Source organism: Hyperoodon ampullatus, assembly GCF_949752795.1.
Source record: "Hyperoodon ampullatus genome assembly, chromosome: 9".
NCBI classification, from domain to species: domain Eukaryota; kingdom Metazoa; phylum Chordata; class Mammalia; order Artiodactyla; family Ziphiidae; genus Hyperoodon; species Hyperoodon ampullatus.
In genome coordinates, this window is record NC_136922.1 from 101,632,699 (window position 1) to 101,656,887 (window position 24,189).

The window sequence follows — 24,189 nt, forward strand, 5'->3', positions numbered from 1 at the left end:
GTCACTCACAGCACAGGGTCCGGGGCCAGAACGCCTGGCTGAGTTCCTGCTCCTTTCCTGACAAGTCTCAGAACGTTGGGTTTAATGATTATTCCTAACTCAGGGAGTTAGGAAGACTCATGAGTTAATACACAAAGTGCTTAGGCCAGGGCCTGCTCTATATTAAATAATAAATGTCAGCTATTATTATAAAAATGATTAATTGAAGAAATCTATCGTCTACCCTAAAAAACCAAGATACTGATACTACCCTAAAAACTAAGTTTCTTTTGGTCAACAATAAACTCCCTGGTTGCAACAAGTCAAGTGCATGCAATGCCCAGGCTTCAGTAATGTAATTCCTGCCTGTGTTATTTTCAAGGTTATTATAGAAACAGGAACTAATACGTCTGCAGAAACTACCGTGGGAAGTCCCATCTTTTACTCTGTGCAAAAAGGAACCCAGAATACTATTTGATAAGAATGGGTCTCTGTTCTGACACTGACAGGAACACCACTGATTTGCTTTAAGGAGACCAGATAAACCACTTGTTCTATTAACTAAACTTAAAAAGAAAATTAAATCATCTATTAAACAACTGGAAAAATACCTCTTACTCAAATCTGATACCATTAACAGCTGCTTCTCAGAGTGTACTGGTTCATCCTATATCAAACTAAAGTATTCTACAGAAAAATGAACCATTTTCCTTCTGTCAGCTGTACCATTGAATAATCACTTTTGTGCCCCAGCTAAATGGTCTCAGACTACCCTGAGTTGGACACTTCTCGGAAGCCCGCCGACAGTGGTCACGCCCTACCTTCTTGGAGCCCCGCTGAATGCTGCAGTTCTTGCAGGACACGTTTTTACTGTCCCAGTGGTCGGCAGCTCCACAAGTAAGACAGAGGTCGGGGTCACACTCTCGGACAGCCAGGTAGCACGGGCACTGCTTGGTGTTGCACTGGGCTTTGCAGCGGCATCCCGGAAAGCGGTTCTGACCTTCAGAGAGATGTTCTTCGTCAGACGAAAACCTTGCCTAATGGTGCAGCTCAAGTCTGGCGCTAAGGCCCCGATGAACGCACGGAGGCCTCACAACAACTGTATTATCCCATCGTACACATGAGGAAAGGGAAGTAACAGGAAAGTTAAAGCTGTCCATACTGAAGTAGACCACTGAGTTCCTGTCTCCCCTTTTGTTTGTTAGGTGGCACGTGTACTTACGTTCTTTGATTTATAAAACAGGTGCGAAGGAAGGATTTGGACTACATAGTATCCATGGATCTCAACCATTCCGATAGTCAGAGTTCTAGGTACTTCCTTGGTATCCAGGCTTCAGTGCAGTTTCATTAAATCATTACAGTCACTACCCTGATGCTACACATTCCTGTATTCTGAAGACTAAACCCACCTAACTCTTAACAGTTTCTGGTGTCCAAAAAGTATTTGGGGAGCTATTTCTAGAGTCCCCTTCCATTCTGTGTCAACTCTACTATGATTTAAGTTAAATGATCAAGGGGGAAAAAAATAAAAGCTCCTTTAACCCACATTCGCCTAAGCCTGCCCGCATACCCGCGTCAGCCAGGAGGCTGGCTGGATACAGGCCCAGCGCCACTCCTGGGCGCCAGGCATGCTCGTGGCATAAGTGAGTTTCCCAAAGGGCGCAGCACGCAGGGGCTGCCGTGTGCTTGTGCCAACTGAGGTTACAGTTTTAAATTGCTGACCAACAGCCTATTCTCATGTAATCACATCAAGACAACAAATACTTACACTCTGAACTACATTGACAAAACTTTTCACAAAAATTCTGTGCTATCACACAAGGGCACGAGCTGTCGCAAGGCTGCCGCGGGTGGTCACAGGGCTGGTAGTTGTAAACGTGGTTGGAGGAGCCGTCTGCACAGAGACAACAGCACCACGTCAGTCCAGAGAGCAGTGAGGGGAGCACACGCCCGACGAGCACACGCTCTCCCCGTGGCCCTCCGAGCTTAGCGGGTTGTCCTTCCGTGTCCGCAACATCACACACACTGTTCACAAGAGGTCAGCAGAAATTAGCCCCACCCGCCAAGAGCTCGGGAACCCCGGGGCACTGTCACACACACCGCAGTCAGGTTCCCAGAGTCGTTCTCCTCTAACCGACTGGAAATTAATCAACAGACGGCCTCCATTTAATGCGCTTCTGTGCATTAAACTTCAGTGCACCAAAGTCGGTTATATCAGAATATCCCAAACTCTAATCCAATTACTATTCTAAGACACGAGAAGTAAACCCTGAGCTACTAATGAAGCTGAACGGAAAGATGCCAACCCTTCTTCAGCTGTATCTTTCTGCAGTGTGCAGCCCACAACCTGCAAAACACAAAGAAAGAAAACATCATCCTCATGACCCTGGGGCGCACAGTCAGTCACATGTCAACAAACGCAACTTAAACGGGTCAGCCTGTGCCATGAATGCAGCGGGGCTCTTAATCCAAGTAACTATGAAAGAGGAGTCACACGCCCCCCCAGCTCACACCTGGCGCAGGTGTGGAGCAGCGTGGGAACAGCTTAAGGGCTGTGGCCTCAGAGCCAGCCCGGCCACCTGGGGCAGGTTTATTCTAGTGTGGATGATACTGACACAGCATACCTGCTCTAATTCCTGGAATCTTGCATCATTTCAACTGAGCTATATGGTCAGAAATAATCCAAGCAAAAAATGCAGAAGCATCTACTAAAGCCTAAATTAAGCTGTAGACAATTTTTGAAGCATAATTTAGATGTTCCCTTACCCAACACCCAACTATGTTTCTCCCTAAAAAGAAAAAAAGGAGCGGGGGGTGGTTACAGCAAGTAGTCCATCCAGCCCCCACGCATCCGAGTCAGCCTGACACCTTCACTGCTCCCGCCACTGGCTCACCCAGGCCGATGGCAGGGTGGGCTTGGAAAACTCAGGCTCCTAGAGTGAAAACCAGCCCGGAGCTCACAGCCTCCCAAGATCCACACACGAATGCCAAGTAAGGGTCTATGCAGCCTTCACTGCAGAAGCTACTCAGTAGTTCTTCGTAACCAAAATGTGGCATAGTAATCATAAAATTTTTATGACTCAACACACCAAATCTCCTGACCGCCGCTGTGCTCTTACAGAAAAATGCCAACAAATGCCCATGGAAACAAGACCCCACAGGTCTATTTCTGAGGCCACTTAAGCCTCTTTCCTAATCGACGGAGTGGAGCCGCCACTGCCCTCATGAGCACCCTGCCCGCAGTGGCCTCCCCATCACGCGGCAGACTCACCGGTGTTTCCTCTTCTTCTTCCTGGGAGGGGTGTCAACGTCCTCGGCGGGGGCTGGCGCTATGACACTGGATTCTTTGACTCGAAACTCATACACCTGACAAGAGGCAAGGTCACAGGGCCGTGAGGACCGTCTATTTAAGCAAACCAGTCTCCTGCTCATTCCCACCAGAAACTATTTGTCCTGTTACGCTGCTGCGATTACACTCTTATTGAGAGTCATGAGGCTAAATCTGAATTGTTCCTGGTTTTTAAAACCCGTCGCCAGAATTCCCTGGCGGTCCAGTGGTTAGGACTCTGCACTTACACTGCAAGGGACACAGGTTCGATCCCTGTTTGGGGAACTAAGATGCCACGTGCCGTGCAGCATGGCCAAAAAACAAATGAACAAATAAGATAGAACCCATTGCCACCTAACCTGAAACATCTAAAGTTGAATGAGTAATTTCCTTTCAGTTCCCTCTCAGTGAAAAAAAATTTTTCATGAATGTTCGTATGTTTGGACAGTGACCACATATTTCTCCGTTTGAAGCTGACAGTATTTTTATCAGCCACGCTTACCTGTCGACATGTTTTGGTCCCAATCAACCTGGCGATGGCACAGAAATTGTCATAGTACGTGCCGATGAGGACCCTGAACATGGAGGCCTCAGCGCCACTCCACTCCACGTTCTCGGGGGGCTCGGCGTTGGGCTTCATCTTTATTGGTGTTTGACACCGAGAATTCGCTTCTACGCAACCAAAGTTAAGCAATGGTCAAGAAATAGCAATGGGAGGAAGGAAAGGGAAAGGGAAGGAAATATCAGTAAGCTTTTCCCCCATGGAAGCCATGAGAGCGGGCTCCCTTTAACTCAGCCTTCTAAACTGAAAGCAAACGGGGTTGCCCTACGCTTACTTATGGTGTAATAATCATAGGGCTGAAAAGACAATCCGTAACACATTAGTCAGTGGTTCTAATCCTCTCTCCTAACCAAAACTACCCACAGAGCGTCAAGAATATTCAGCTGAATGATGAGAATTTCATCATGCCCTTGTGAAAGCTGGAAAAAGGAAAGTGACCCAAAGAGTGAAAATAAACTGGATCGTCAACTTGCAAGTAACCCAGACAGATCAACACCACAGGCGAGGGCTGGGTGTGGGCCCGAAGAGAGCAGGAAGAGTCACAGCCACACAGCTCTGCTTCTGGGTTTCTCACCGCGTCTGTAACTAACCAACTGAGGGAAGTAACACAACCCGAACCTTGACAGCATGAACCCTGCGACCGGCAGGAAGAGCCCGTTACCAGGCGCGTCTCACCCGAGGAGCTAGAGGTCTCGTCCTTCTTCTCCTCCTCCTCCTTGTCGTTGCCCTCCCCTCCGGTCTCGGTCCCCGCCTCCCTGTCACTGTCCGTGTCCTTCGACTCGAGCACGTTGGTGGTGGGGGTGCCGGGCCTGCTGCTGTTGTTGGGGAGCCGCCCTCTCCTGCGGCCGCCTGGGCGCTTCGGGGGCGTCTTTATCCGCTCGGCAGTGAGGGCGGCAGCAAACTCCTTTGCGCCCTCCTACGAAGGGGGAAAAGTGCAGACATCAGGGTAAAGTTCTGCAGCTCATTTTGGCGGAGGAGGAAAAAAAAGGATGGCGTTAGCCCCGGCTTTCACAAACAGTTGCACATCTACATACAACTGTTTTCTATCTGCTTTTGAGGGTTTGAAGATTTGCGAAAGATAAGTATGGCTTCCGTACAGTGCCAGAGCAGCATAAAATCAGGCAAGACGGCTCTATATTAACTGATTATGAGTTAAAATACAAATATACTTTAGGTAACAGTCTAGTTAAAAGTGAATTTTAAGAGGAATCACACATCTAATGTGCATCTAAAGTCACACCTTCCTATTTCAGGGTTTCTTAAGCCAACACGTCCCTTTCTAAGGTAATATTTAAAGTATACAAGAAAAAAACAAAACGTGTATACATACTCCGTTCTGTCACTTTCCGCCTTACAAGTAAAACATCCCATTTTTTTTTTCCCCTGTGAGGGACGCACAGCCCCAGGAAGACATGAAAGGAACTGACGAACAAGGCGGTGAGGGTTATATTCTGCGTTACCAGGTGTAACAATCCAGTCTCGGAAAGTATACAACAACGGGAAGGGCGTGGATTATAGAGATACCACAGACACATTTCAGATGAGCCAAATAAAATTCTGCCTTGTAAGGAATATTATAAAACAGTGCTCAAGAATTCCATTTTTAGTGGCAATAGAAGGGAGAAGTCTGAGAGCAGCCAACAGTTTTATACTTCATTCTACAAAAACCAAATTGCTTAAAAATAGGATACCTTCTGCAGGTGCCATTCAATGAATCTTCTGTCCAAAATCCAAGAGGCAATATATACCCATTTAGTTCCTAGGTAGGAGTGGCTTGGTTCAAAGAGGGGAAATGGTAAAAATAAGATAGTACCCGTAAAAAACAACTTTTCTACCTCATATTTTCCTAAACCCTTACCTTTACTCCATCATTAAAAAAAAAAAAAACAACATACAAAACCTCTCCAGGACCTATATATAATATAGCTCAACTACAGTGGGTCTACAACTCAAAGAAGGGCTATGGCTCTGGGCAAGGCTCAGAAACTACTGCACTTCTGGGGTTTAAAAGGGTCCTCTGTGCTTCCCATTCTCATAAGCTCTGTGGAGGTACAGGAGGCCTGGATCCTAAAGACCTCCATACGCTGCTGAAAAGACTAACAGAGATAAAGAATAACATGAGATAACGAAAGACTAGAATGTGCAGTACGTAAGCACTACCAAGAAATGTGACTGAGAAACCTCTGCTATCATATGGCCAATGAAAGTATGGGAACAGTGAGGTTACCTCTGACTTTACAGACCTCACCGAAGTTCAGAATTAAGACTTCTCCAATTCCCTCTGGAGCCCCGCTGCGCACGCTTACCAAGTGTTGGTAACACTGGGGGCCGCAAGGCTTGTTGTCCAGAGCCGTCTCCGTGTTCTTCCGCTTGTAAGTGTTGGGTGTCGCATGAAAAGCTGCGAAATAAACATAAAATATCCAAACACAACTAACATTACTTTTACACATAAACATAACATTACTTTTTCATGTCTCCAGTTCCAAAGGAGAAAGTCAATTACTACATTACATTTTGCTAATAATGTTTACATTACAGAACTTTCCTTCAAGCTCTTGATTTTCCACAATGTATTCTCCTCAGGTCTCCCCCAGAACACCTGAGCTCTAATTATAAACATTTATTTGAGTCTTTAATGTCTCCATAGAAACAACTGATGTATCCTCTACATAGAAATCAGACTTCCTCTTTTTACAAAAGAATTCTGACATCTACAATTTATCGATTTCCAAAGAAAGGTCAGCAATCAGCTTGTCAAATGGGGGAGAAGAATGGGACACCAATTGTTAAAAACCAGTTTTAAAAGATAATGAGGACAGCCTCGGAATACTACAAGTCAATTTCTTTGAATCACACACAATTCAAGAACCCAGGGGGAGCCTGCACAGTCAGCACCCTTTCTGCAGGAAAATACAATGGTCAGATAAAACAGGTTTTAGAAAGATAAAGTGTTTGAAACTTAAGATTCCCAAATAATATAACAGAAAAATTCAAACTCCAGCACACTGGTATACTAACAAAGTATGAAAGCACAGCAGTGCGAACTTCAGACAACTTGGGGAAGCTTGCTTACAGTGTATAAAGGCAAATACTAGAAATGCCCTATTCAGAATTACACAAGATGAAAATTAATCTGGATAAAAACAAGTGACAGATTCATGAAATAAATCATTTTAAAAATATTTGTAGGACTTCCCTGGTGGCGCAGTGGTTGAGAGTCCGCCTGCCGATGCAGGGGACATGGGTTCGTGCCCCGATCCGGGAAGATCCCGCATGCCGCGGAGCGGCTAGGCCCATGAGCCATGGCCGCTGAGCCTGCTCATCCGGAGCCTGTGCTCTGCAAGGGGAGAGGCCACAACAGTGAGAGGCCCATGTACAGTAAAAAAAAAAAAAAAAAAAAAAAAAAAATATTTGTAAAAAGCCATACTTCAGTCTTCCCTGGTGGCGCAGTGGTTGAGAGTCCGCCTGCCGATGCAGGGGACACGGGTTCGTGCCCTGGTCTGGGAAGATCCCACATGCCGCGGAGCGGCTGGGCCCGTGAGCCATGGCCACTGAGCCTGTGCGTCCGGAGCCTGTGCTCCACAACGGGAGAGGCCACAACAGTGAGAGGCCCGCGTACCGCAAAAAAAAAAAAACAAAAAAAAACCCCATACTTCTATCCATAGAACTTAAATGGGAAATGAAGACAGTGATGAGGGAAGGAAGAAAAAGTTATGTTTTTAAAATAGAAATTCAAGGCTCAGATTCTGTTTCAAGTATGTGAGTTGGTTTTTCCCAGAACAACAGCCTGATACCATATGACTTATTTAGCACTGAATTACATTTTGCACAGGTGAAGAGCCCTAAAATACAAAGAGTGAGCACTAGAAGATTAAGGTCACATAAGCAGAAGGAATTACATCCATCCAAAAACAAAATCGTCATGAGCCAGAGGCACATCCTGACTGACACGTTTTAGGTGAAACTTGTTTTTAGTTTGGATGTCTCCTCTAGTACGTACTATAGTTAGAGATTGATATTTTTGCCCCAATTCACTGAAGAAGACACACATGTATCTGTACACACACACATACACAAATGAGGACAGCAGCCTCTGCTGGTCGTGAGACAGAAGAAGCCTCTAAGTCAGGACTAGGTAACAGTATCAGCATCATAAGCCACAATTATACAGTCTCCAAGGTAAGAACAAATTCAGGCCATAAAGGAAAAATTAGCATGCTAATAATAAAAGTACTTAAAATTTTAAAGTACCATTCTTCATCTCACATTGCATTTAGCTAAAGAGAGAGAACTATTCTTACAACTAGACTTCCTTCAGCAGAATTTCCAACTTCAATTCTTTAGGAAAACTAAGTATATAAAGAACTCCCTCTTCTAGAAATGTCTTGACTATTTTTTTTAACATCTTTATTGGAGTATAAATGCTTTAAAATGGTGTGTCAGTTTCTGCTTTATAACAAAGTGAATCAGTTATACATATGTCCCCATATCTCTTCCCTCTTGCGTCTCCCTCCCTCCCACCCCTCTAGGTGGTCACAAAGCACCAAGCTGATCTCCCTGTGCTATGCGGCGGCTTCCCACTAGCTATCTATTTTGTATTTGGTAGTGTATAATGTCCATGCCACACTCTCACTTTGTCCCAGCCTTCCCTTCCCCCTCCCCGTGTCCTCAAGTCCATTCTCTAGTAGGTCTGTGTCTTTATTCCTGTCTTGCCCCTAGGTTCTTCATGACTTTATTTTTTTTTTCTTAGATTCCATATATATGTGTTAGCATATGGTATTTGTTTTTCTCTTTCTTACTTCACTCTGTATGACAGACTCTAGGTCCATCCACCTCACTACAAATAACTCAATTTCATTTCTTTTTATGGCTGAGTAATATTCCATTGTATATATGTGCCACATCTTCTTTATCCATTCATCTGTCGATGGACACGTAGGTTGCTTCCATGTCCTGGCTATTGTAAATAGAGCTGCAATGAACACTGTGGTACATGACTCTTTTTGAATGATGGTTTTCTCAGGGTATATGCCCAGTTGTGGGATTGCTGGGTCGTATGGTAGTTCTATTTGTAGTTTTTTAAGGCACCTCCATACTGTTCTCCATAGTGGCTGTATCAATTTACATTCTCACCAACAGTGCAAGAGCATTCCCTTTTCTCCACACCCTCTCCAGCATTTATTGTTTCTAGATTTTCTGATGATGGCCATTCTGACTGGTGTGAGATGATATCTCATTGTAGTTTTGATTTGCATTTCTCTAATGATTAATGATGCTGAGCATTCTTTCATGTGTCTGTTGGTAATCTGTATATCTTCTTTGGAGAAATGTCTATTTAGGTCTTCTGCCCATTTTTGGATTGGGTTGTTTGTTTTTTTGATATTGAGCTACATGAGCTGCTTGTAAATTTTGGAGATTAATCCTCTGTCAGTTGCTTCATTTGCAAATATTTTCTCCCATTCTGAGGGTTGTCTTTTGGTCTTGTTTATGGTTTCCTTTGCTGTGCAAAAGCTTTGAAGTTTTATTAGGTCCCATTTGTTTATTTTGTTTTTATTTCCATTTCTCTAGGAGGTGGGTCAAAAAGGATCTTGCTGTGATTTATGTCATAGAATGTTCTGCCTATGTTTTCCTCTAAGAGTCTTGACTATTTTAGACTTCCAGAATACTGAAAATAATCTTTTCAAATAGACATTTTAAAATACTAGTATTTGAAATACATTATTAAAATATATTTCAAACTAAGTATAATATGGGCGGGTTGGAGAGAAGATTATATAAAATTCCCTGATCAGGAAAATTATCAGATGGAAAATTAAAGCAAGATACTTAAAAGTTTCACAAAAAGAAAAGAACATGGATATTAAGGGCTTTTTTTTTTTTCTTTAATTTCAAAAGCAACTTAAAGAATTTTGGTGCAATATCTTATCTAAAGGTTTTCAAGCAAAGGTAAAAGACTTATAAATTATAATATACAATTCTAGCTATGCTCTAGGCTTGTATTGGAGATTAAAGTCCCTCTAATAGAAAAGATCCATGATCAGATACCAAGCTTCTGGCCCAGATGAACTGCCAATCCCCTGCCATCAGAATATCTTCCGGGACTTCCTTGGTGGCACAGTGGTTAAGAATCCGCCTGCCAATGCAGGAGACACGGGTTTGAGCCCTGTTCTGGGAAGATCCCACATGCTGGGGAGCAACTAAGCCCATGCCCCACAACTACTGAGCCTACGCTCTGGAGCCCGCGAGCCACAACTACTGAAGCCCACATGTCTAGAGCCCGTGCTCCACAACAAGAGAAGCCACAGCAATGAGAAGCCCGCACACCACAAGGAAGAGTAGCCCCCACTCGCCGCAACTAGAGAAAGCCTGCGTGCAGCAACGAAGACCAAACGCAGCCAAAAATAAATAAATAAGTATTTTTTTTAAAAAAGAACATCATCTTTAGAGATAAAAATGGCAGACCACCCCTAACATCTAAATAACAAGTGAGGCCCAACATCAGTGAGGCTGCCAGCACAGAAATAATAAAAACAGTTAACATCCAAAAAAGGCCTCTTTCACAATGAAGTTTTAAAAAGTCTCCCTTAGGGCCTCCCTGGTGGCGCAGTGGTTGAGAGTCCGCCTGCTGATGCAGGGGATGCGGGTTCGTGCCCCGGTCCGGGAGGATCCCATATGCCGCGGAGCGGCTGGGCCCGTGAGCCATGGCCGCTGGGCCTGCGCGTCCGGAGCCTGTGCTCCGCAACGGGAGAGGCCACAACAGTGAGAGGCCCGCATACCGCAAAAAAAAAAAAAAAAAAAAGTCTCCCTTAAACAATGAGTTAAAGGAAATACAAAACATTCCCTCAAATTCCTTTAAAAAAAATAGTAATAATACCAAATATCGGAACCTAAAAGTTGAAACAGCGCTCTAGAGACAACTCACTGTGTTAAATACATACATCCAAAAAAAGAGGAAAGAATGAAAATGACACAAACATCAGATTCACAAACAAAAAACAGTAGCTGATTCTCTGAGGGAAAAATATACAAAACAGATTTTCTAAATAAAATATATAAACCACTTCTTAATCTCATCAAGAAAAAAAGAATGAAACACAGAAGAACAATCAAAGAAATAAAAGAAATTAAAAGAATTATTAGAACATGCAGATCAAATCACACAAATAAACTTCAAAATCGGAATGAAACGGGTAATTTCCCAAAACTGATCCAGGAGCAGTAGGAAATGTGTCTCCTAGCAGCACTATTACTGAACATGCACTGAAGATGCAGTTAGACAGGAGGAAGTACAGTTACAAAGACTGGGAAGAAAACAAAACCATGCATAACTATAGATAATTACAGCTGGAAAACGCAAAAGAGTCTATGCAGAAACCATCACAAACAAGGAAAGCACAGTAAAGTAGCAGGGTATGAAATATACATGATACAAGGGGAAAAGCCCAACACATTTAATGCCTAGAAATCATCTTACCAAAGAATGTAAATACAAGAAATACAGGAAGAAAATGAGAAAGCTTATTTTAAAGGACAAAAGGAGACTTACCACATAGTTAGACATACCCTTATTTTAAATTGTCAATTTCCCCTTAGATAATTTATAAATTTAATGAGATTCCAATAAACATACCACCTAGACTCTTTTTTTTTTTTTGCAGTATGCAGGCCTCTCTCACTGTTGTGGCCTCTCTCACTGTTGTGGCCTCTCTCACTGTTGTGGCCTCTCCCGTTGCGGAGCACAGGCTCCGGACGCGCAGGCTCAACGGCCATGACTCACGGGCCTAGCCGCTCTGCGGCACGTGGGATCTTCCCAGACTGGGGCACGAACCCACGTCCCCTGCATCAGGAGGCGGACTCTCAACCACTGTGCCACCAGGGAAGCCCCTAGACTTTTTTTTTTTTTAATTAGACAAACTGGTTCTAAAATGTATGTAGAAAAACAAGAATGGCCAGGAGATCTCTGAATAAAGCCCCCTGGACAGACAGACTCAAGGAACGGAACCCAAAGACCAGAAACAGACCCCAGCACCTGTGGTGACAGGGATGAAGGCAGCGGCTCAGGGCAGCCCCAGAGGTACTTGTCAATAGATGGCGTGGAAGGAAGGAGATATATGGGAACATATGTATATGTATAACTGATTCACTTTGTTATAAAGCAGAAACTAACACACCATTGTAAAGCAACTATACTCCAATAAAGATGTTAAGGGGCTTCCCTGGTGGCGCAGTGGTTGTGAGTCCGCCTGCCGATGCAGGGGACACAGGTTCGTGCCCCGGTCCGGGAAGATCCCACATGCCCCGGAGCGGCTGGGCCTGTGAGCCATGGCCGCTGAGCCTGCACATCCGGAGCCTGTGCTCCGCAGCGGGAGAGGCCACAACAGTGAGAGGCCCGCGTACCGCAAAAAAAAAAAAAAAAAAAAAAATGGTGTGGAAACAGTAGCCCTGGAGATGCAGAGGACGAGTTGGATCCAAAATTCTAACAGAATAAATTCCAAACGGATCAAAGAGTTAGATGTTATTCCCCAAAAAAGAAAATAGCACCAAAAGCCTAAAACGTACTAGAAAAAAAGTGAGACGCCCTTTAAAACCTTGTAGTAGTAGGGAAAGCCAACTGATAAATTCAACTACCTTAAAGTTGTTTTTTTTTTTTAACTTTGCTATGGGATTTTTACCAAACAACAAACTGGAAAAAAAAAAACACTGCAACTCATCTCAAAAAAACTAATTTCCTGACTATATAAAGAGCTTCAAGATATCAAAAAGACCAACGAAGCCAAAAGGATAAAAATAGTTCAGAGAGAGCTCCCCTGGTGGCGCAGTGGTTGAGAGTCCGCCTGCCGATGCAGGGGACACGGGTTCGTGCCCCAGTCTGGGAGGATCCCACGTGCCGCAGAGCGGCTGGGCCCGTGGGCCATGGCTGCTGAGCTGTGCGTCCGGAGCCTGTGCTCCACAACGGGAGAGGCCACAGCAGTGAGAGGCCCGCGTACCGCAAAAAAAAAAAAAAAAAAAAAATAGTTCAGAGAAAATACAAATCTCTTAATCATACAGAAGAAAAAATACAAATTATATTATGCTAAAAAACATTTTACTAATTCAATCAAAATCAAAGTTTGTTTTTTAACACACTCTATTGGCTGGGCTCTGGGAAACAGGCACTCTTACTTTGCTGGTAGCTCTTTAAATTGGCAGATCCCCTATGGCAGGTAGTTTGGCACTCTCTACACAGAGTGGACCAGGTTAACCTGCACTTGTGGGAAAAGACGTACAGGTCCACCATGCAAGGTTATTCACTGTGGCGCCATTACCATAAATGTTGACCTTTGGGGGACAGGCTCAGTAAGTTATAGGGCCTCCTACAGCAGAAGACTATGCAGCTGTCCAGACAGGAATAATATCTACAATATTAAGTCCAACAGGGAAAAAGCCTGGAGAGTATGGCACCATTTGAATAGGGTGGTTGGGAAAAGAGAGGAATGTATTTGTATTTGCCAGAAGAAACTACAGAAAGACACAGAAGAACTAACAGCAGAAGTGGTTTACCTACAGGGGAGTGAGGATGCGGACAGGAGGGCTGGGGGATTTCACTGGATGCCTTTTAATGCTTTTTTGAAATGGAAGTCATGTGAATGATGATTTTAAAAATAACAATAGCTAAACACATGCCAAGTGCTATTTTAAGTATTCTGCATGTAGTAAGTAATAAGTTTAAGCCTCATGACAGTTTATATTATTCCCATTAGACAAAGAACAAAAAGCACAAAATACTATATTTAACAGGTATGTTTAATAATGTATTTAATGACTTCTTTTACCTAAGAAAAATATATAGTGTGTGATATTTTGTCAAAGTCAGTGTAAAGCAATTAAATGCCTGTAGAATATGTTAGGGCTACACTATGAAGAGCCTGGCTCTAGTGGAACAAGAGGGAAGGGTGGGCACAGCAGTGCTGGACCCGCGTCTCCCACGCGCTGCAGTGAGCAGCCCACCGGTCAGTCCCAGAGAACCAGCTTCATTAAGCACAGCACTCTTCTCGTCTCCCCGGCATGAATAATGAGACGACGAGCAGGACTCAGACTGGAACAGCACAATAAAGTGACTCTCATAATGATGTTTACAAGTAGTATCCTCCTGCCTTGGCTCATCTGTACAAAAAGGTCCATCAAATGCTACATCTATAAACAACAAATTGGAGGGACCATTGCATGGACTCCAATGAAAGAGCTCCCACCAGCTTTTTTGCTATAGTGATATCTGAATGCAGTTTACAGTATTCTGAAGAACTGGACATTATCTTATAAAATGATCATGTGTAAAGGGGAATTAAATGCAGTTCAAAACAACTACTTCAAGGCCTGTGTAAAGACAATGCTGCTAAGCCCAAGTAAGTAATCCTACAATGTCTGGAGTAACAAATGGCTGGCTTCTACGGATTATTACAACTACCAAGTCATCAATCTAAACTAGATTAGGAGCACGGACAACAGCTGCAAGGAGATACAATGATAATTCAGAAAGTCTACTTCAAGTTTTTCTAAGTTAAGATAACTAAACCACTAATACTTCACACACACACACACACAAACACACAGGGCCATTTCCAGACCTAGATACACATCACGTAACGAATTATGTGCTGCAGCAAACATTAAGTAGATAGAGCAAAAACTCAAAGTAAGGCAAGATGTAGCTGCTTAGGCAGGCTAATTAACATTAAGAGGTACCACTGGAAAATGAGGGAAAAAATTGTAAAAGGTGAGCACAGGAACTCTAAGAGGGCAAAGCAACATGAACCCATTTAGCACAGAGACAAAGGTGTTATGCCACAGACGGTCACACAAAACTCTAATGTGGAAAAAGCTAACCTACATTAAGTAAACTCTGCTTAGGAACCAGGAGGTATGAAATCTACTTTCAAAAAACATGCCTCAAAAGTAGCTGGTACTTCCTAAATTGTACTTAAGTTCCAGTTACCTGGAAATTTTACTAAGAAACTTCATTCCCCAGCAATGTCAGAAAAAGAAAGTAATGTCATATGTACCATACGTAAATCTCATTAAGAACATGTCATGCTTTACCTGTATTCAAATGCAGGTGTTTTTAAAAGCAATGTATTCAGAGGATGCCCCCCACCAAAAAAAACAGACTCGGCACTAAACAGACAAGAATATATATAAACACCTTTTTAGGCAACTTCTTATTCAACAAGTTATTCATCAGTATTGGCAGTGTTGCTCTGGGCCATCAGCTAGTTCACAGTGTTTTATTATAAAACAATTGTTCGGTTAGCATGTATGGAAAAATCACTGATCTGTATTCCACGTTAGTGGGAGACGGCAGTGCCAGCTTAACGTGTGCAGAAGACTTCAGAGCAACCCTTAAGCAGCAAATTAAAAAATGACAATATTATGACCCTAACGTATTTTTCAGTCATAACTGCAAGATGACATGACGCATTCCAGTGGTAGTAAATGACACTTCCCAAGTTGCTCTAACACGTGATCCCACGACAAAGGTAGACAATGACAACGCACAGCAACGGCACTTACGGTGTAGGAAGCAGTCGTACTTAAAGCATCGCCTGCAGAACAGCGTGTGGAACGAGTGCAGGCTCTGCTCCCTCTGCACAGACCTGGCGCTCGGTCCGTCTATGTTGGGGGTACACTCAGGGGGAAGTGCACCTGGGAGCTGCTGCTCAGTGAGTTCTTTGTACCTAACGTTAACCAAGAAGAATGGAAGTGAAGGGGAAACAAGAATTACAGTTTTGAAGATAAAGTTTCTACAAGATTTCTGTGTATTACTTTTGATGTTTGTCTTGCCTAAAACACACAAAGAAGTTTAGCCTACAACAATCTTTATTTAAATGAGGAGCCAGTTAAACATTATGCACGGTATATCAAGAAACGAATTCGCTGATGTGATTCAGATCTGTCATGAAAAATGTTATATTCATTAAAATGAAACATCAGCTGCACTAAAATTTCTACAGGCGTCCCGAGAAATTCCCTCTTACACGCATTCCTGTGTGTGTACTTATGTGTGTGTGTACACATGCGCGCACAAACTTATCCCATCTACCATAAATGGAGTACAGGGTACCAGATACATACACGTACTAGTTCAAGTATCTTGCAGACGTTGGAAACACACGAAGTGGGGAGCTCACTGGCTACGTTAGTTCCATTTTTTCTAAAGAACCAAAATGGTGAGTTAAATACCATACGAGGCAAAACCATGGCCAAAGAACAAATCTTACTTTTCCTTTAGCTCTTCTGCTGTGCCCTTATCTGGAAACATTGAGGAAATAGCTTCAAAAATTTTATCAGAAGGAAATTTCCGAGGTGGGCGACTTTCTTTATCTAAACAGGGAAACATGAAGGGAAAAAAGAATGAAAGTGAACAAGCCTGCCAGTCTTTCATTTCCTTCATGCCTAACAAAGCTGATTTTCCAGGAAACTGCCAGCTCTATGTTTCACTTACTTCCAGCATATCTCACAAGGATCTGGGAGGCTGGTGGGCCAGACAAAATTCAAACTCAAGCGTGGAAAGCTGCAAGTGTGCCGGGAGGCAGAGAACCAAGGCTGTGGTCCCGGCTCAGCCCCTAACTGACGCTGCGGCCCTGTCTGGCCACTGACCCACCGTGGCTGTAAAATGAGGAGCCAGGTGATCACTAAGGCGCCTGTTATAAAAACTGTACGCTTCTTTGAAACTGCAATTTTTCCCCATATTCTTCTATGCTGTCTTAATAATGAGCTTTGTCCGGTCTTCATCAACCGCCAAGCTCTAAGTGGGGACCCTCTAATTTTCTGGCAAACCGTAATTAGTGTAGCAGTTAAAACATATGCTCTGGGGTCAGTTAGAGCTGGTTCCGAACACAGCATTTTCTGGGTTGTTTCCTCCCAATACTGTGATCTTAAGTTACTTCACCTCACTAAACCCATCTCCTCAACTATGAGGTGGATCTGATGATAAAAGCCACCTCGTGGAACATTATGAGAATTAAATGTCTATACGCATATAAAGTGACGAGCACACAACTTGTTCATAGTCAATGATCAGTATGCTATATATATGTTATATAATGATTATGATGACTGCCCAGGGAAACCCCCCAAAAAACGTTCTTTTGCTAGCCAAGGGAAATAAAGACAAGTGCAGGATGAAATGTTATAAATAATATTCTAATTTTGATTATACTACCACTGATACGATATTTAACAAAAGAAAAAAGAAGGAAGATTTACCTGTACTCTATTGTTTTTGAAAAATGCTGTAATGGCTACACGCAAATGTAACAGACAGACGTACCTTCTCGGTTCTCCTCTAGATCTTTCTGTTTTTCTTCTCTTTCATCAGGATCATCTCCATCATCATCATCATCATCATCATTGTATTGACCAAGAGCATTCACCAACTCCACAAAAATTTCATCATTTATAAACCCACATTCTGAAATTCATCAAGTCAAATATCAGAAATACACAAAAGTTCACCTATGCTTTTGTAATTTGTAAGAAACAGCTGGAGCCTATCAATCAGTACCATAGCACTATTATTAAAATGCGGTGAGGAAAGATCATTTTCAGGACTGGCCTGAGGCAAAGTCGGAAGTAGTACTTATCCTCAACACCTGTCATTTTCACAAGTTTCCAGTGCCTGCTACCATAGCCTAATTCTCTAGAGACTAACTATGGCCTTCACCTCCTTCCAAACAATGCATCTGCCAGACCTTGCTGTCCACTCCTGACAAGAACACATGAGGATGTTACACGTTACCCTCCTGCCAGGAACTTTAACAGGGTCTCCTGTTAAATCACCGAAGCTGTGATTCTAATGACAGGATTTCAGGTCCTGTGGTTGCCTAGCGGGGAAGGTATTTTTGAACATAGGGCCTCTTGGAGCCCATGTCACATAAGCAGAAGCCCTACTCCTAACTGATTTTATTGCTAAAGAATCTTAAAATCTACATACACTCAAACAATTCTATTTAATTTACATGTTATTGACATCACAGTTTGTTATGACCAACTATGCATAATTTTCAACTGGCAAGCATGATCCTTCAATGTAAAAATCGTTAGGGTGCTGACACATATATACAGAATCTAAAAAAAATGGTCATGAAGAACTTAGGGGCAAGATGGGAATAAAGATGCAGACCTACTAGAGAATGGACTTGAGGACACAGGGAGGGGGAAGGGTGAGCTGGGACAAAGTGAGAGAGTGGTAGTGTACATATGGACATATAAGCACTACCAAATGTAAAATAGATGGCTAGTGGGAAGCAGCTGCATAGCACAGGGAGATGAGCTCGGTGCTTTGTGACCACTTAGAAGCGGGGATAGGGAGGGTGGGAGGGAGATGCAAGAGGGAGGAGATATGGGGATATATGTATACGTATAACTGATTCACTTTGTTATAAAGCAGAAACTAACACACCACTGTAAAGCAATTATACTCCAATAAATATGTTAAATAAAATAAAATAAAATAAAAATAGTTAGGGAAAACACTGAAGATTTTTGGCTTGTGAGCCCAGGCCAGTACAGCAATTTTAATGTAAAAAAAAATCTCTTTCATACCTATGTTTTAAAAAAAATAATAAAATATCAGTTCTCTGGCCACTTTTCCAAGAGAATAAACACATGACTCACCTCTATCCCCGTGTACTTTTCCATCATAATTTTTTATTAGTTCTTCAATGAAAGTCCCGTCCTGGTCTAAAACTTCATCCCCCATGTAAGGAATGTTATGTAAAACAGTTTCATCTTCCACCTAAAAGTAAAAAATATTTAAAGAGCAGGCTTATCCTAAGTATCAAAATTTTTTAAGAGTAAATGTAATATAACTGATATACAACAATATTTTTTCATAAGTAGACGTCTCCAGATCTAAAATAATAGACATCCAATTCTAAAAGCCACAAAGAATTTAAAAACCCTTCACATCAAGAAGCATATCTGAGAAAACAAACTGTTTACAGGGAAATAATTTAAGAAAAAATACTGTATTACCTAATCTAATATGTCATCAATCATTAAAACTTACCGTTATTTTATTTTATTTTTTTTGCGGTACGCGGGCCTCTCACTGTTGTGGCCTCTCCCGTGGCGGAGCACAGGCTCCGGACACACAGGCTCAGCGGCCATGGCTCACGGGGCCAGCTGCTCCGCGGCATGTGGGATCTTCCCGGACCGGGGCACAAACCCGTGTCCCCTGCATCGGCAGGCAGACTCTCAACCACTGTGCCACCAGGGAAGCCCCAAAACTTACCGTTATTTTATGTACCTCTAAGAAAAGAAAAAATGCTGCAAATTACGACTCATCATCAATTTTAACACATGCCTATTTCAGACGTTTCAAAGTTTTCTTAGGATCGATAAAATATGGTTTATCAAAACCAGCGAGGGCTTCCCTGGTGGTGCAGTGGTTAAGAATCTGCCTGTGAATGCAGGGGCCACAGGTTCAAGCCCTGGTCCAGGAAGATCCCACATGCCACGGAGCAATTTAGCCCATGCACCACAACTACTGAGCCTGTGCCCTAGAGCCCATGCGCCACAACTACTGAGCCTGCGTACTGCAACTACTGAAGCCCGCGCGCCTAGAGCCCACGCTCCACAACAAGAGAAGCCACTGAGATGAGAAGCCCACGAACTGCAGCGAAGAGTAGCCCCCGCTCGCCTCAACTAGAGAAAGCCCGTGTGCAGCAATGAAGACCCAATGCAAACACAAAATAAGTAAATTCATTAAAAAAAGGATATTCCACAAAAAAAGAACCCATAAATAACCATACCCCCCAAAAAGGAAAAGGAAATAAAAACTAATGTAAGTAAGGATTTCCAAACTTCACTTGATGATCTAATTATTAAGAGACATTCAACATAATAAAATTGTAGGCATATAAAATATCGATGGTTCATTAAAGTTTATGCCAAAAGGATTTACTCTTATTCATAAAATAGAATTGTTACTCTACATGACAACATAGTTCACTACTAAGATGAACAAGATGCATATCAAAATTGATAGTGCTAATAAAGATGACAGATGAGTTTACATCACCTCATCAACTCATATATTATATTGGAAGACAACAGGGAAGAAAGAGGGTGCTAACATAGCAGCAAAGAGCCAATCAAAGAAAAGTTCAGAGAGAACAGAGTAGTTAAGAAACAAGGGAGGGCTTCCCTTGTGGTGCAGTTGTTAAGAATCCGCCTGCCAGTGCAGGGGACATGGGTTCAAGCCCTGGTCCGGGAAGATCCCACATGCCGCAGAGCAACTAAGCCCGTGTGCCACAACTTCAAGCCTGCGCTCTAGAGCCCACGAGCCACAACACCTGAAGCCCACGCACCTACAGCCCGTGCTCCACAACAAGAGAAGCCACCGCAATGAGAAGCCAGCGCACCACAACGAAGAGTAGCCTCCACTCACCGCAACTAGAGAAAGCCTATGCGCAGCAATGAAGACCCAACGCAGCCAAAAATAAAATAAATAAATAAGTAAATAAATCTATTAAAAAAAAAAGAAACGAGGGAAAGGAAGCTGATATTCGTGGGGGAAGAGAATTTTCAATAAAAAATTTAAAAGATAGTAATTATAAAGACATGGAAAAAAAAAAAAACAATTCACAACAGAAGGATGTTTTGGGCTTCCCTGGTGGCGCAGTGGTTGAGAGTCCGCCTGCCAATGCAGGGGATGCGAGTTCGTGCCCTGGTCCGGGAAGATCCCACATGCCGTGGAGCCGCTGGGCCCATGAGCCATGGCCGCTGAGCCTGTGTGTCCGGAGCCTGTGCTCCGCAACAGGAGAGGCTGCAACAGTGAGAGGCCCGCGTACCGCAAAAAAAAAAAAAAAAAAAAAAAAAGACATGAAGTTTCTGAAGTCCATATCTAAATATGGAGACTAAAACAAGGATAGGTCTAAGTCTTAAGAGGCCTTTGAACAAGGTATTGGTTAAAAATAGAATTTCAGAAAGATAATTCTGATAAACAGAATGGACTGGCTAAGACTGATGGGAGGACATGGCAACTATGTCAAGTGTGCAGTGCCTTAGGCTGGCCCATGATCGACAGGGAGGAATACGCCGGCAAAAGGCCGTGACACACACACGGAACTGTCACGTAGGAGCAGGCAGGAAACAGGAAGAAAAGGGAAATTTTTCAAATTATTCCTGCATAACAAATTTAGGATAACTGCAGAGTTCTTAAAGATAATGGTACCTTAGACAAACAAGGAAAAGGGAAACTGGGAGAAAAAGTGCATATGGGGTATAAAATGAAAATTTAGATGTTAATGTATTTATTGCTCTGTTCAGGGTCAAGCTTATATACAACTAATGAGTCTAGCTGCCATCACACCTCACCTGCACTAATCTCATTTAAACTGGGAGAGTTAATTATTTTGGACACAAGCTAAAATTAAATGACAATTGGCTATTTTGTCTTCCCAATTATAGCCATATAACCTTTGCACCTCAAAATATATCCTAGCCATAATAAAGACAGCTTGCCTGACCTAGCTTTCGTCACCAGCAAAACCCATGGATGATTCATAATATTTACTGACACCTTTGGAGGGGGAGATAAATTAGGAGTTTGGGGTTAACATATACACATTACTATATATAAAATAAACAACAAGGACCTACTGTATAGCACAAGGAACTATAGTCAATATCTTGTAATAACCTATAATGTAAAAGAATCTGAAACAATCACTTTGCTGTACGCCTGAAACTAACACAACAGTATAAATTGACTATACTTCAAATTTTTAAAATGGTTTAAAAAAAAAGAAGTAAAATTTATTGACAACTTTAAACACTATATGCTTTCAGAATTACAGTCTGTGAAAATATGAAGCCTCCCAGAAGCTCCTGCAACATGATTCTCAAACAAAATGTTTCTGAATAAAGCCTTAAACTCACAAAAATACACAATGGCAAAAAGAGAATCTGAAGTTTGCCTTTAAGCCTCCACTGCAAAATTTTTAAGAGCAAAGTTACTGAAGACATTAGAAACATCTATTTATTTAAAAATCTAGCAGGTAATTCTCTAAAGCAGGCTCACCAAGGACTTCCATCAACACTGTAATAGCCCTATTATTTTATATACCAACTAAGTAATAAAACTATGTATTTTTAATTTAACAACACAAGTCAAGAATGCATACTCAGATTTCTCCTTTGTTCCATCCTCCTTCACCCTACTTCTATAAAGGATTAAATACTAGCATTTCATTACAAAAGCTATTGTGCCAGTGTTATCTGTGGAAAAACGCTTAACCTTGCCCTGAGAATATTTCATAGTGTACATTATTATTTAATAACATGCTGCCTAAAACTGTTTTAAGTAATACGTTCTCAATTAACAAAACCTCAAAGTCAGACTGAGATTACAGGATACTGACTAACATCTTCAAGGATAAGAACTATAAGCTTCATCTTTTAAATATATTTTAAATCCCAGGTATGGCTTTTGCTTGATACTTTTCCTTTGGAGAATATTTTAACTAGAAAGGACTAAGAAAAGAGCAACATCAACACTGAAAAGGCTTAAAAATACATATATTAATTGGTTTAAAAAATTACTCTAAGTACTCCCATTTCGATAGCTATTTTTACTTATACTATCTTAACTCATCTTGACAAGAAAATTATCTATGCTTTTTTATTTAAAAGAAGTGATTACCAAATAAGAAGACATTATTTACATACCATGAAATTCTGCTGTAGAGGAGACCAAGAATACATTATGGGTACTGAAGCAACTGCATTCAGGGTCTTTAACGGGATGACTTGTGTTGGAAAATCCAAGTCACTGGTCACCGAACACTAGAACAGAAAAAATAAAACTGACTCGTAAGAATAAAAGGACAACCTGAAGCTGTAGGCATCGTATTATATAAAGAGATGCTGCCTACTTACAACATTTTGAAAAAGAAATTTCTTTACTGAGACGGTAAGTTCATAAAAACCAAAAACGATTCTCCTCTTTTACTTAGTGATAGAAAAAGCTTCAGATTTTGCAAATTTTCAAAACCTTCCAACCCTTTCCATACTTACCAGTATCAATAAGAATCAAATATTATATTAGGTTGGCCTGAGATTAACTGCTCCTTGCTTTCACTATAAATTTTCTACCTCACTGCTTAATTTCATTTACATCTCATCCACATGGAATAATAATAATATATATATATATACCAAATATGCCGCTTAAATCTTACTTAATAAGAATATAGAAACTTGTTAGGTTAACCTTTCTTACCTTTACCTTCCCTTTTTAAAAACCCTAGTGTCATTTGCTGATATTATCAGATGATACACAAATATTAAAGGTAATAGACCTGAATTTCAATCACAACGAAATGGATTCAAATCAGTTCTGCAGAAGTGTAATCTCTAAATTATTAACAATAATAGCTAATGTTATTAAGCACTTTCTATGTGCTAGGCACTATTTTAAACACTTACATGTCTTATATTTTAGTCCTCATAACAGCGCTGTATGATGGGGACTATTCTTAGCGCTCATTTTACAGGTGAGAAAACTAAGATAGAGAAAGGATACGTAACTGGCCCAAAGTCATACACTGTTAGGGCTAGAATTTAAACCCAGAAAGTCTGACTCTGGAGCCCCTGCTCTTACCCACTACACATATTGTCACGATACCACATTTCTATACATTTCTAATACCGGTTAAGTAAATATATTTCCCTGAAATACCATATTTCATCCAATCTACGATGACATCAATTTCAAAGCACACCATTATCTTCTGTATCATTAAGAAAATAATGTTGCCAATTAAACTATAACACAATGCTTTCTTATCATAGTGATTCTAAGATGCATGCCAGTTTCAGATGTTAGAATGTTAAAAAGTTTGCATCTTTGACTTGATGAAATACGGTAAAGATCTGTGCCCAAATACCACAGCACTTTCCATCCTGTTTAGGAATCCAGCTTTTCTTAAAAGAGTACCATTACCCAATTATCAGGTCTCCAGAGCCTTCTCAAAAATACCCTGGACATATAATCCATGAAAATAGAGCAAAAAGAAGTAGAATTGAAGTAGTAAAATGAAACCAAAAAAGTCATGTCTATACAACACACGTAATTATTAAATGTTTCATTTTTATTTAAGAGGACTTAAAAATCGCGGGTCTAGATTTGGTGAAATCAGAGTGGAAGTCTGGCATCCAGGCCCACCTGGCCCTCAGCACTTCCTCAGGCCAGGGGGATACTCTTCCAACAGTCACAGTCACCTCAGCACAAAAATAGTTCCTTCCTCAGTGGAAGTGAAGGTTTAAAGATAGAGTA

The 24,189-nt window shown here is 41.8% G+C and overlaps 1 protein-coding gene across 10 annotated transcripts in view; it reads right to left on the reverse strand.

The window, feature by feature from the left end:
- EZH2 (enhancer of zeste 2 polycomb repressive complex 2 subunit) overlaps positions 1 to 24,189 on the reverse strand; it is a gene marked incomplete at its 5' end in the record, with an annotated part of 39,192 nt that overhangs the window by 4,409 nt on the left and 10,594 nt on the right. For 2 of the 10 annotated variants that reach the window (XM_079711092.1, XM_079711090.1), the window contains 12 exons: positions 801 to 979; positions 1,748 to 1,873; positions 2,286 to 2,326; positions 3,251 to 3,345; positions 3,810 to 3,979; positions 4,545 to 4,785; positions 6,176 to 6,267; positions 15,417 to 15,580; positions 16,124 to 16,226; positions 17,176 to 17,316; positions 18,522 to 18,642; positions 22,581 to 22,697. In XM_079711092.1, the coding sequence (XP_079567218.1) occupies positions 801 to 979; positions 1,748 to 1,873; positions 2,286 to 2,326; positions 3,251 to 3,345; positions 3,810 to 3,979; positions 4,545 to 4,785; positions 6,176 to 6,267; positions 15,417 to 15,580; positions 16,124 to 16,226; positions 17,176 to 17,316; positions 18,522 to 18,642; positions 22,581 to 22,697 (1,590 nt within the window). Of the gene's footprint in view, positions 1 to 800; positions 980 to 1,747; positions 1,874 to 2,285; positions 2,327 to 3,250; positions 3,346 to 3,809; positions 3,980 to 4,544; positions 4,786 to 6,175; positions 6,268 to 15,401; positions 15,581 to 16,123; positions 16,227 to 17,175; positions 17,317 to 18,521; positions 18,643 to 22,580; positions 22,698 to 24,189 lie in introns of all 10 variants that reach the window. The other 8 variants (XM_079711091.1, XM_079711088.1, XM_079711097.1 and 5 more) reach the window with 5 other exon arrangements.